The sequence below is a fragment of the Dipodomys ordii genome, unplaced genomic scaffold (genome assembly GCF_000151885.1).
Source record: "Dipodomys ordii isolate 6190 unplaced genomic scaffold, Dord_2.0 Scaffold51, whole genome shotgun sequence".
In the NCBI taxonomy this organism is placed as follows: domain Eukaryota; kingdom Metazoa; phylum Chordata; class Mammalia; order Rodentia; family Heteromyidae; genus Dipodomys; species Dipodomys ordii.
Window position 1 is genome coordinate 4,516,492 of NW_012267267.1, and position 14,230 is coordinate 4,530,721.

Consider the following 14,230-nt stretch of genomic DNA (forward strand, 5'->3'; position numbering starts at 1 on the left):
GGGACAGAATTGAGTATCAGCTTAAGACCACTTAACCAATTTGTCCCTGGGGATCTCTGTCTAGGGGGCTAGTCATAGTTACATGGGGTTACCCCATTTCATATGTAAGGTTATTGTGAACATGGCAGGGGTTAGTATATGCAAAGTATTTATAGCCTAACAGATTAGCATTATATATATTCATATATACATATATACATACGATAAATCATAATCATTATGATCTTAGTGTTTCTGCATAGCAAGTATTCTGTATATGGCAGCTATCAGAGTAGGTTCATGTTACAAACATCTGGGCAGGTGTTGTGGCTTTTCTTCATGGCTCCTCACACACTACCATGTATGTATTCTCTTCATCATATAGCAAGTACAGGACTAGTTGACCATTTGATGCAATCTGCTATTACAATGACTCTAGCATGCCTAGATCTCCCTAAAAAATGATGGTATAGCTTAAGCAATAGAGGTCTATTTCAGAACTTTGAGTCTCACTAATACAGTGCAGAAAATAAACTCTACCAGCCAATGATCCTTGCACTTTTCTTCAACCTGGCATTTCTGAAGCACCTCTTTAGGCAGAGTCTTACTTTTATGTACAGCAAGGCTCTTTAGACTGTAGGCCTTCATCCTACAGGGATCAGGGTTCCAAATGCTAAGTAGCCTCTTGATCCAGAAAGACAGTTCCATTTATATCAGAAGTTTTCAAAGTGCAGACTTCATGCCAGGAGCCTCCCACTCACCTGATGGCAGAAATGGAGAATTTCAGACCTACAGTGTCAAAAACTATGGAGGTGCGGGTTGGAAGTGTTCCACTTCTGCTCCATAGAGACTCTGCTGGTCAGTACTTGAGATCCAGAGACAAGTCAGTCTCCAGTGAGTACAAATTTCCAAGGAACTCTGCTTCTGGAGACGTGTGGGGCCTGGTGATTCCCTCCTTCCACATCATGCTGCCAAAAATACTCTTCTCATTTCAGTAGGGCCATGTTCTCTCTCATTGGTCTTCTGATAAGTGGGAACACATGCCAAAACACTGAACTGGCTCTTCTGCAGACACTTGTGTCCAGCTAGAATTTGCTTCCAAAGAAAAGCACAGGAAATTTACTTTGGGTTTTTTTTTGGCGGGGGGGGGGGTGTTTGTTTTATCAGTCATGGGGCTTGAACGCTGGGCCTGTGCACTGTCCCTCAGCTTTTCAGCCAAAGACTAGTTCTCTACCACTTGAGCCACAGCACCACTTCCAGCTTTTTCTGTTTATGTGATGCTGAGGAATCGAACCCAGGGCCTCATGTATGCGAGGCAAGTGCTCTACCACTGAACCACCTTCCTAGCCCCTGTTTTTGTTTTTTTTAAGTCATAGTCAGCCTGGTCACCAGAACATGGAAAATGACCTGACCTTGAGTGAAAGGACCTGCTGGGGGAGTTTAAGGGACCCTGTGAACATGAACTTCTTCTTTTCAGCATGTGCTGTTAGAGCACCCTTCCTATTCCAGAGAACAAAGCCGGGCCCCACTTCCCCACCAGAATGTAGTTTTTTCCGGTCATGAGGCTTGAACTCTGGGCTTGGGCGCTGTCCCTCAGCTCTTCAGCTCAAGGCTAGCACTCTACCACTTGAGCCACAGCACCACTTTTCTGGTGGTTAATTGGAGATATGAGTCTCACAGACTTTCCTGCACAGGCTGGCTTTGAACCATGATTCTAGATCGCAGCCTCCTGAGTAGCTAGGATTACAGGCGTGAGCCACCTGTGCCCTGCTAGCTTTGCTTTTTATCTGTGCATTTACTTCAAGTTGGATCCTAAAGTAGAACAGTCTTTCCCATTCAGGGGTAGAGGTGAAAAGTGTATAAGAAATCTTCATGGTGTATGCAAATGTTGGTGGCAGTCACAGAATATACACCTCATCTCTTAGGGTAATCACTTATATACAGTAAGCAGAAAAAAGTAAGTCAGTAGATAGCTGCTGGAGTGGATGCTCATTTCAGATGTGCCACCTGAGGTATAACTTTGCTAAGGTAGAGAGAAAATGCATCCTGTTGATCCTTCAACTCCATCTATAGCCACTTCCATACTTTAAAATATTTCAAATGCTACTTATGGTTCACTGACCATATCTAAAGCTAAGATTGGAAAGGGCTTGCCATCCCCTGTTTAGTGCTCTTTGCCCAGGTGAAAGGCCACCAATACCATCCTGGCTTCTCTATCTGCAGTTATCCACCCTCCTTCCCCGCTCAAGGCTCTCTTGCATCTAAGTGACACATCAGAAATGTTTTTCCTTGACTTACCTTCCTTATAGAAGGAGAACATTTAATACTGTAATGCAAGCCTGGTACTGGAGGATCACGATTGTAATCCTAACTATTCAGGAGGGAGATCTGAGGATCACAGTTCAAAGCCAGAATGGGCAGGAAAGTCTGTGACAATCTTAGTTCCAAATAACCAACCAAACTAGAAGTGGAGGTGTGGCTCACATGGTAAGCACCAACCTGGAGTAGAAAAGGCCAAAGGCCCTGAGTTCAAGCCTCTGTATCAGCACACATAGAAAAATTAATGAATTAATTACATTAAAAATCAAATAAATGCAAGTGAAGTTGCTTCTATGAGAAGAGGCACCATCAGATCTCTGACCAGCATATCAACTTCTAATATCAACTTTTGTGCCCCTCCCCATCAAAAATTATATCACTTTTAGAAACTGTACTGCGGCAGATGTGTGTTTACTTTGAGAAGTAAAAATGTTAACATTTAAACTGAAAGCCTGTTTCAGCTTTAAGGTACTTAATTGCCTTACAGCATATAATAAACGGAGTCCATCTTGTCATTCAACTAATGGAAGCAGTGATAAAGAGATAGGAGCCTGGGACCCTATTCATCCCACTGTGCCTTTGTACTTGGTTTATGTTGGCAATGTGCCTTGTGTGTATTTTACACTTCTTTACATTTTGTACATCCCTGTATGACAAATACTTGTCAAACAAAAACTAAACAGATTTATAACCCCTTCACTTGAAATGAGCCAAAATTGAACTGCCAAAACTTTATGACTTCATTCTCTTTCATACTTTTCCACTGCATTGGTTCAAACAGACAAACCCGGCTCAAGGTCAAGCAGAGGTCATTTCACTTTCATTACTAAAATATAATTTACAATATGCCAGACCTAAACAAGTTTAGCCTAAAGGGTTTGTATAATGTAAACCATCTGTTCCTCAACAATACAGCTAATTTCCTGCCACACGGTACAGTCTACTGACTGCTTCTTTAAGAGGTTTTATGATTTTTTAACTAGTTCAGGATTTATGTAAAATTTGAAAATGAGTCTGTAGTTAAGACTCATTTGTCCCAAGTAGCTTGAACATTTTAAAAATGCAAATTATAGAGTCATGGCTCCCCTGAAACCAAGCCCTGAGCAGGCTTTTCCCCTCTCCTTGGTGTTTCTGCCCCTGCTCCTGCACAGGTGTTCAAAAGAAAGAGTTTGGTAAAATCCTGACATTTTCAATGCTTTCTGTATGCCTTCTCAAGTACCCTCCCAAATTTGGTTTTGAGTAGCTCTAGAAAACTTTACCTTCTATAGGTTGGAGAAGACCTGGGGTCTATGCTATTTGGTCTCTGGGTGTTACTAAGATAGAGTAAGACACACTTCATGTGAGTGTGAACAGGGTGGGGGGAAAAGCATTCTAATTGCACTGTATGACCACACCCTGGAGGCTGACCTCATACTTCTTCAAGGTATAAGGCCCCCTCCCCCCTCCTCAGCCTCCAAAGACCTACATCCACTTAGGCTTGCTGGCCAGCATCTTTCTCAGGTTTCAAGTGGAATGGTGCAGCCCAGACCACCAGATCTTACAGATACATTGGGCTCATTGAGCTCTCTTGAAAATTCTCCATTTTAGCCTCTTTCTCCATCTGTAAGATGAAAAAAGGTAGAATTTCTCTTCTAAAAGCAAATATAAGAAAACTAATTGGCTTACCTCAGTGAAGGGGAATGCAGCCAGCTCCAAAGACCCCAGACCATATGTCAGACTGGTGCCAAGTTTTGTCCACCCCTTCTCCACTTCCCAATCCCAGAAGATTGGCCGGTTGTCTCTGTTCTGTCTGCTACATCCAATATTCCATGTGATTCTTTCTGCCTCCATCCAAATCTCCTGGAATTCTCAGAGTAGAGACCAGAGGCCACTCAACTTGTCACCCACCCTCAAGGCTCCAAAAAAATTCTTTATCGTGTTTTAGGAATTTAAATAGAAAGGAAGGGAGGGAGAGAAAGAAGGAGAGAGAGAAAAGAATGAAAGAGAAAGAAGAGAAAGGGAAGAATGAGAGAAGAAAGAAAAGAATGAGAGAAAAGAAAGAAAAAGAGAAAAGGAAGAATGAGAGAAGAAACAAACAAACAAAGAAAGAAAGGAAAGAAGAGAAGGAGGTAGGGAGGGAGGGAAATCAAAAAGATTAATAGGAAGAAATGTAACCATATTTCTTAAAAACAGGGAATTAGAAGGGGTGACACTGGACAAGATTGTATTCATATGTGACTTGTTGAATTGATTAAAATAAAATTTAAAAGAAGAGGTACAAGACTATCTAGAACTACTTAAGGCTGTGAATGTATCTAAATCATTTGTGTTTGCTTCACTTCCTGGATGGCTTCCCTTACATGGACAATTTAGAATGATTCAAAGAGCACTTATTAAGTGGAAATTATACATTGAGATTGATACATTGCTATATGTAGTTCTACTGCAACTGTCCAAACTGAGTATTATATTATTGCATAGATTTAGAGAAACTAAAAATTCACTCAAGGCCAGCAACTTATATAATAGCTCTCTCTACCAAGTTGTTAAATGAGTTAATATTTGCTAAGTGCTTAGAGCAGTGTCCAGCACAAATGCTATGTTATTATATGCAACTATTAATAATAGAAGAGAGCAGTTCCAAGATGCCAATCCAGATTTGTATGACTCCAAAGCTCACTTGGTTTTAATTATACCATACTGTTTATGGCTTCATTTCAAACAGTGGAAGAGGTGGTGTTGGCTTTCTAACTCATTTTATCAATCTAATATACTGCGGGTTTATTTCTTAATTCTAATCTTCCCAAATGAAGTCTCCTAACCTTTTCTATCATCAAAAGCCTGGGTATTTCATAGTGCTGTTCAGGAGATCCTCACTTCCACTAGATTCATGTACATCATTGGCAGACATTATTATTGAAATCCATGATCTTAACATCATGCAGATAAAAATTCACCTGGGGTTACTCTTGCCAGCAAAGGTAAAATCATCCAAGTGCTACCAGAAAAAAACATCAGTTCAACTGGTTGCCTTTCTTATACCCCACACCCACAAGAATCCAGAACCTGGGCTATAGCTCAGTAATAAAGCATTTGCTTAGCATACATGTAGCTGTGAGTTCATTTCCCACCACCAATATTAATATTCAGCATAATAATAATAATACAGACCCTGTTAAAAAAAAAGAAAATAATGGATGGACCTATAGTTTTTGAAACTTCCTAGTTAGTCATAGGGGAAGATTGACCTTGTATTTTTTTAATTTAATTATTTGGTTTTATTAAATTTTTATTTATTATTGTGAAAATACTGTACAGGGGGGTTACAATTACATTGGCAAGATAATGAGTACATTTCTTATCAAGCATGGTAGCCTTCTCCTTTGTTTCCCCTTCCCATCCCTTCCCAGAATTAGTAATAAATATATTAATCTAGTACAAACACTGCAAAATATAAAAAGGCAGCCAAGTGCAAGTAGCTGTCTACTGTAATCCTGGCTACTTTGGAGGCTGAGATCTGAGGATCTTGATTCAATGCCACCGCTGTCAGAAAAGTCTGGGAGACTTTCATCTCCAATTAAACACCAAAACACAAGACGTGGAGCTATGGCTTAAGTAGTAGAGCTGTAGTGGTAAAGCTCTAGCCTTGAATGAAAAAATTAAGGGCTAATGCCCAGTTAAAGCCAGGCCTTAAGTTCAAGCCCCAGTACTGGCACCAAAGAGAAAGTAAAGTATACAAAAACATGATAGGAAAACTCTCTAGCTCTGTTTCCTTCTAATTCCTACTCCCATACTTTCAATAGCCACTGTTGTCTCTCTCATTGCCCTTTATTTCCCAAGTTTACTTATAAATGTGTAAAATATGGATATATTTATCATTTTTCTTCTATACACAGGTAGCATAAGCACTAAGTGTCTTTCTACTTTATGTTTAACTGCAAAATAAGGTTTTGAAGACTTTTCCATATCAATATACAGAAAAGCTTCTTTGTTCTTTATAATAAGATATCCTATTTGCTAGTTCTGATGTTTCATATATTCCTTCAGCCATTCATTCTTGCTGGGAGGTTGAATCCAGATATTATGCATGGGCAAATATTCTACGACTGAACTATAGTCCCAGTTCTTGGTTTTGTCAGACTGGCTTTTAACTCATGATTCTCTCTCCCTCATTCCAAACATGCTCCATCACACTGGTCTCCACCATAATTTTTATTCTTTGCTTTTTGAGGGTTTCACACACACACACATACACACCATACGTTTTACTCAGTTTCCTCTAGAGGAAGCATTTAGGTCATTTCAGTACTACATACAGTGAATAGGAAAAAAATTAATCAGCGTGGACCTACAGAAATATATAAAGAAACAAATTACCGTTACTCTAGATGGAATAAACATTCTATCTCTTTTTTTTTTTTGGGTCCGGTCGTGGGGCCTGAACTCTGGGCCTGGGCCTGTCCCTCAGCTCCTCAGCTCAAGGCTAGCACTCTACCACTTGAGCCACAGCACCACTTCCGGCTTTTTTTTTCTTTTTGCTTATGTGGTGCTGAGGAATCGAACCCAGGGCCTCAGGCATGCAAGGCAAGCGCTCTACCACTGAGCCAACTTCCCAGCCCCAACATTCTATCTCTTAATAGAGCCTTTTCGCCCTGCCTGACTCCTTTCCTATGCCTGGATGTCTCACCTAAAATATTTTAAGTTATACTTTCCCTTTCTTTTATACAGAGCAAAGCTAAAGAGCTGCCACTGTCTGCTGTACGGTTTATGGAAGAGTTGGGTGAATGCACCTTTGGAAAAATCTATAAGGGCCATCTCTATCTCCCAGGCATGGACCATGCACAGCTGGTTGCTATCAAGACCTTGAAAGACTATAACAACCCCCAACAATGGACAGAATTTCAACAGGAAGCCTCTCTGATGGCTGAACTGCACCACCCTAATATCGTCTGCCTTCTGGGTGCTGTCACTCAGGAACAACCCGTGTGTATGCTTTTTGAGTATATGAATCAGGGGGATCTCCACGAGTTCCTCATCATGCGCTCCCCACACTCGGATGTGGGCTGTAGCAGCGATGAGGATGGGACTGTAAAGTCCAGCTTGGATCATGGAGATTTCCTGCACATTGCGATTCAGATCGCAGCTGGCATGGAATACTTGTCTAGCCATTTCTTTGTGCACAAAGACCTTGCAGCTCGCAATATATTAATAGGAGAGCAACTTCATGTGAAGATTTCAGACCTTGGGCTATCCAGAGAAATTTACTCTGCTGATTACTATCGGGTACAGAGTAAGTCCTTGCTGCCCATTCGTTGGATGCCGCCTGAGGCCATCATGTATGGCAAATTCTCTTCGGATTCCGATATCTGGTCCTTTGGGGTGGTCTTGTGGGAGATTTTCAGCTTTGGACTCCAGCCATACTATGGATTTAGTAACCAGGAAGTGATCGAGATGGTGAGGAAGCGACAGCTCTTACCGTGCTCGGAAGACTGCCCGCCCCGAATGTACAGCCTCATGACCGAATGCTGGAATGAGATCCCTTCCAGGAGACCGAGATTTAAAGATATTCACATCCGCCTTCGGTCCTGGGAGGGTCTCTCCAGTCACACCAGCTCTACTACTCCTTCAGGGGGAAACGCCACCACTCAGACAACCTCCCTCAGCGCCAGCCCAGTGAGTAATCTCAGCAACCCCAGATTTCCCAATTACATGTTCCCGAGCCAGGGTATCCCACCGCAGGGCCAGATCGCTGGTTTCATTGGCCCACCAATACCTCAGAACCAGCGCTTCATCCCTATCAACGGATACCCAATACCTCCAGGATATGCAGCTTTTCCAGCCGCCCATTACCAGCCAGCAGGTCCTCCCAGGGTGATTCAGCATTGTCCTCCTCCCAAGAGTCGGTCACCCAGCAGTGCCAGTGGGTCAACCAGCACTGGTCACGTGACCAGCTTGCCCTCATCAGGCTCCAACCAGGAAGCAAACATCCCGTTATTACCACATATGTCAATTCCAAATCATCCTGGTGGAATGGGCATCACTGTCTTTGGCAACAAATCTCAAAAACCCTACAAAGTAGACTCAAAGCAACCATCCTTGCTAGGAGACTCTAATATTCATGGGCACACTGAATCTATGATTTCTGCAGAATTGTAGAAGGTGCAACTTGTACAAATTTGGTAGACAGAACAGGTTGGAGAACCGTAGAAAAGATTTATATGCAATTTTTTTTTATTAAAGTAAGGTTCTCACTTAGACATTACAACAGTATCTTCTGTGAAGTTTAACTGTGCAAGCAAGAAGAGACACCAGACAGGATAAGAACACACCATGGGGTGCATTGGGATCAGCACTAAAAACTGCAAACCAGTGAAAAAGAAAAGAACCTTGTGATTAACTATCAAACCAAAAAGAAAAATCAAATGGTGCATTGTGTATTTGCCTTTGGTCACCATGACTGTTTTTCCCCCCTAAAATGTATATACCGTAGCATTTGTCTACCTGCTGTCTTTTTCTTCAGGACAAATGTTCAGGAATTAATGTTGATTCCATTGAGACTCTATGCATGTATGAATGGAAGTGATGTTCAAGGAAGATACTTTAGGCCAAATTTGAACTCTTGGATGGAAATGAGCCATACATAGGACATATACCACATCCTGAGATGTCTTCTCCATTGTGAGGCTTCTTTGGGAAGGTGTACAATGTGCCTCTTGGTGAACCTCCTCTTCTGATCGTGAAGGCCTTTTCCACATTTCTCTTTTTACAATGTGTTTACACAAACCCTTAAAAGAGTGCATGACATAGGATCCTAAGAAAGCAGATGCGGATACTGAACATGATTGTTGCTTGATGATTTGCCTTGACGCATTAGGAATGAGGTGCCCAAGGAAGCACAGCCAAGAAAGTGGTCCCTCAGCCTAGTCCAGCATCCATAAGAGGGGAACAAGGTTCTCATGGATATAGCCTCCACAGGAGCTTCCTTAGGCCATGAATAGTGACAAATAGAGGTGGGGCTGCAAAGAGCACCACCCTGGCCTTGCAGCCTTGTTTCTAAGTGGTCCAAGAACACTTAATATCAGTGGACTCTAGTCAGGTAGGAACCCCTGTGTCGATACCAACAGTTAATAAACTTTGAAGTCTATTCTTTCTCTCTCTCCTTTCTCTACCTCTTTTCTTTCTTCCCCTCCTCTCTCCTTTCCCTTCTTCCTTCCTTCCTTCCTTCCTTCCTTCCTTCCTTCCTTCCTTCCTTCCTTCCTTCCTTTGTTCCTTCCTTCCTTCCTACCTTTTTTCTCCTCCCTCTTCTTTTTTTTCCTTCTATGCTGGAGATGTTCACAGATTGTGTTCTAGCCCCAAGAATTATAACAATTTATTCATAGAGCTAGTTGAAATCCAAAGACAATGCATTCCGTTTTGCAAAACATTACAGCCTTTCCAAAACCTAGTACTGAGTTTTCACTTCAGTGGTTATGGAGAACTGAATTCTGTAAGTTGGCAAACATGGAACACGAGCCTTTCTGCTCTCCCTAGAAGGAGATATCAAAACCATCTCTCCTGGCCTGTTCTGGCATTTACCTGCTAAACATCTTTGCCAACTTCAGAATTCTTAGGAGTTTCCAGTTCTATATACAAGAGATTTTTATATTTGATTTTTCTCTTGTTAAAAAAATAACTCCTTTTAGTCTAAGAACAGTGTCTCTACATCTCTTTTTTATGTTAAAGCTTATGTGGCTTATAGACTTACAGGACATCACACAAATCCTGGAAATATTTCATGAAGGGAATGTAAGAGAATTAGAAACACCTTGATGTTTCTGTTTTTGAAAATACAATAAGCATAAGAAATAAGGAAATCTGAGAAATCACCAAAATATGCTGCAAATATCTCAAACCCAAGTCTTCAAACAATAAGCATGCACACTTCTAGGTACTGTGAACTCAAAGAATTGGCTGTGTTCAGATATACTGGGTAATAAATATAGTCATATTTTTGTGGCATGATTAAGCTGATTCAGATGGTACATTTTTTAAACTTTAGGTAGAGGAGAATATTTGTAACCTTTTGTTGCTATGCAACTGTTTAATGATGAAACTTCAAACCACAATTTTGTATATCATATGACAATCATTTTTTCCAAGAATATTTATTATTTTAAGTAAACACAATTTCAGTGAATCTGGGTTTTTTTTGTAGGAGTCCCTTAAAGGGAACTTAGCATTCCATGAGCCAGTAAAATACCTTCTCTGGAAAAAACATTAATACAGTTAAAAAATAAATTCAAGTTAGTTTTTTATAAAGAACTGTAATGTTTTAAACATTTTGTAATAATGAATCAATTTAGGTGAGCAAGCTAAATCTCAAACCACTTGTAATTGTGTATTTTATAATAGTACTGTGATATTACGTAATGCAGCCCCTTTTGAATTAAATAGTATTTTTTCACAAACTGAGAAATACCTTTTGCTTTGTTGACAATGTTTTGTAAGATGACTTTATTTCAGATTTCTTTTTTGCACAAAACTGTGTTTATGGTTTGTATCACAAAAAATATATCTCTGCATTTTTATATCTGATCTGTTTTCTTGTTTCCTTTGTCTTTAACTCGATCTAGATTTTCTTTGAATATATAGTGGCAATATTCAGATAGCTCATTTTAACCATATTTCCCTTATTTTCACTGCATGCATTTAATCACTGTATAACTTTATGTTTGATTTGTTATAGGCATTTCAAATAGAAAACCATGGGCTTGTAATGACCAAGAGATGATTTTTATATGGAAGATATATGCATTTGTATTTCACACACCAGAGATGATATTAAACACTGATTATCTTATGCTGCTGTTTATTAAAAATGTTTACTATGAACTATTATTTCCTGAATATTGCTCTCATGCAGGTATTTGGGAATTTTGATATTATTTCTTATTTTGATTGGCATTTTATACCAAGAGGACTAACAACTTTTGTTCTTGCTTCACGGAAATGATTTTTAAAGTAGACTATTAAAATAAGCTTGGGTCTGGGAGTGTAGCTAGTGGTAGAGCATTTACCTACCATTAGCACACCCGGAGTTTGGTACCCTCCACTGAAAGGTAAAGTAAAAAAGTCTTAGATATTCTTTTGTAAGTGACCATAGCTGGAAGGAAGAATACCACTGATTTCATAGCCAAATACTATATTCCTATGTAAGGCAAGCTTTGATGATTAAAATCAAAACAATATATTGAATAATTACTTTACAATCAATGCAATGTAAAAAGAAATAGAAATGTGATTGAATGCATTATTTTCTGCCTTAATGTTCTCATATGAGGTTAGATAGCAACTCCCATCTTTTAGAGTCCTAAGGGGGAAAAATGCTTAGATTCCAACTTAGATTCCAACCATAGTGATAAAAGAAAATGGAGTCATTTTTAATTGTCATGGCTTATCTTTATGACTTCATTTGCTCAAAAGAAAAGAGTTTTCCATCTGGCAATTAATATACACTGTCAAGGAAAATGAGTATCATTATCGAAGTTCAAAGAACTTGTCCATTTCTGCTATTTAATACAGAAGAGAATACAATAAAACCTTCAGGGTCTTATCCATCTGTTTTAGGTACAGCACTTGTCACCACCTCAACGATCAAACTCAATAAAGCAATCACTCCACCTGGTAGTGAGATCCCTGTCAGGTTGGGTTTCTTCCTCTTGCTTGAATTCCTCAATCTGCCCTTCACTCCCATTTCCTTCTTACTTCTCTCCAGGCTCCTGACCCTCCCACTATCCCTAAAGCTTTCAACTGTGAGATTCTCTTGATTCCCTTAATTCCCTAATCACCAACATCTGTAAGCTCCCGGCTTCACTCTCTCATATTGTCTGCATGTAGTCGCTGATACTGAACAGAGAAGAGTTCTCATGTCCATATACCTGCAGGGGTGATTACCAAGGATGATTACCTAGCTCGGTATTTCTCAAATGAAGTTCCTAAAGCAAGGTCCCAGCGGCACACAGGAATTGGTTAGAAATGCAAATTATCAAGATTCTACCTCTAAGTATTAAATCAGAAAATCTTGGTGTGGGGCCCAGCAATTTGTGTTTTAAGAAGTCTTCCAGGTGATTATGACACCAAAGATAAAGAACCAACTGAATTTAAAGACACAGCTGGGGTGGGTAATCATCGCATCCTTAGTTATATTGGTTATATTCTGGGCCAGGCTGGGGTGTAGCTCAGTGGTAGAGTGCTAGCCTTCTCCATCCAAAGGAAGGAAGGAAGCAAGGAAGGAAGGAAGGAAGGGAGGGAGGGAAGAAGGGAGGGCAGGGAGGGGGAAAGAAGAGCAAGATTGAGATTGTTCTCTCCTTTCTCTGACATTGCTGTGTTTGGGCTGCCTTCCTCCTGCCATTTAGACAGAGCCCTTGGCAAGCAGCTTTCTCTTACAATAGCCTGATTCTCATACTGGGAGGGAGGGATGGAGGGAGGAAAAAAGACAGTACATCAAGAATATCTCTTTAAAAATTCCAAAGTAGGGGCTGGGAAGGTGGCTCAGTGGTAGAGCGCTTGCCTTGCATGCCTGAGGCCCTGGGTTTGATTCATTAGCACCTCATAAGCAAAAAGAAAAAAGCCAGAAGTGGCGCTGTGGCTCAAGTGGTAGAGTACTAGCCTTGAGCTGAAGAGCTGAGGGACAGCGCCCAGGCCCAGAGTTCAGGCCTCACGACCAGACCCCCCCCAAGAAAAAAATTCCAAAATAGTGCTAATGTACAGATTGTCACTAAATGTATCTGTGGTAGGAGTCTAAAGATTGCAACTATTTTTCCTGTTTAAGAAGAACAAAGACTGGTTGATTCCTGTTGGATTCAATTTCTTTGCTGTAAACAAGGACCAAACTAGTAAGCTTATTTGTTCTGTTAAAAAAAAAAAAAAAAGAATATGCATTTTCTACTTCTAGCTCACTCAGTGCCCACAACCTGAATAGCTACAAGTAGTTGGATATGGACAAACTCAAAAAGGCAAGTGTCTTAATACACCTTTCTTTTTGACTCGAACTGATGTGTAACCAAACCCAAAGAATCCTTCTTAGGGTTGCACCTTCACAGAGTTATTCTTCCTCTGCAGAGACTTGGGAAGCTTCACAGGGACTCCTCTTGCTGCAAGTCCTGGGGCCTGAGCTTCCTGCTACCAGACACACTCAGTGAATCCATCCTCAGCTGGCGGAGAGCGAGCGCTTCTCTATGCAGGCCTGGCTCCCCACTGCCTCTCCAGGGATGATACTGCAGAGGGAGGACAGCAATGGAGATGCAGGGAGATGCGAGGGGGAAGCTCATACTCTTTTTAATTTATAGTGGGTTTTCCCCCCCAGCCACTCAAATACAAAGCAGGAAGTGTTACATTAGACAAGCAGAAGGGCAAAGGAACATACATAACAAAGGGTTTGTTTTGTTTTGCTTTTTTGCAGCCAAAGTAGTACTGCACTGAAGCTTGTTAGGGTAAATGCCAAGAGTATTAAGACACTGTGAACTCCAGGGAGTGGAGGTTGGAGTGAGGGGGAGCTTTACAAAGCATCAAAGCACTCAAGGTCACTGTAATTCTCTGGGAAATTTGACTGGGAGAGCTTTAACACATGGGGATATACAGGGAGGAGGTCTGCTGACATATTTATGACTAGTTGAATCCTAAGCACCCATGAATTGCTTATTCAGAAATAAGTGCCGTAATAATGGCAGAGCAGGCATGGCAAGATGTAGATGCTAATCTATGTGAAGGGATATTCTCATCCAAAAATAGCTGAGGTAGAAGAATGATCCTACGTTCAAACTACGTAGGGTATTGCTTAGACTTTTAAAGATCATAGCACGAGAGACTGAAAACAAACAAACAAATAAATAAATAACTCAAGAATATTCATCCGGAGGAAAAGAGTCTAAGTGTCAGTTGGGGGCGAGTTGTTGTTTTGGAGGGGTTTTTTGTT

At 40.7% G+C, this 14,230-nt stretch overlaps 1 protein-coding gene across 2 annotated transcripts in view; it reads left to right on the top strand.

Moving 5' to 3' along the window:
* The window catches only part of Ror1 (receptor tyrosine kinase-like orphan receptor 1), a 151,169-nt gene extending 142,284 nt beyond the window's left edge, over positions 1–8,885 (top strand). Inside the window, exon 8 of one of the 2 annotated variants that reach the window (XM_013020553.1) lies at positions 7,006–8,885. In XM_013020553.1, coding sequence (XP_012876007.1) covers positions 7,006–8,433 — 1,428 coding nt within the window. In that variant the 3' untranslated portion in view covers positions 8,434–8,885. The remainder of the gene's footprint in view (positions 1–7,005) is intronic. The other variant, XM_013020554.1, reaches the window with a different exon arrangement.
* Positions 8,886–14,230: the final 5,345 nt, after the last annotated feature.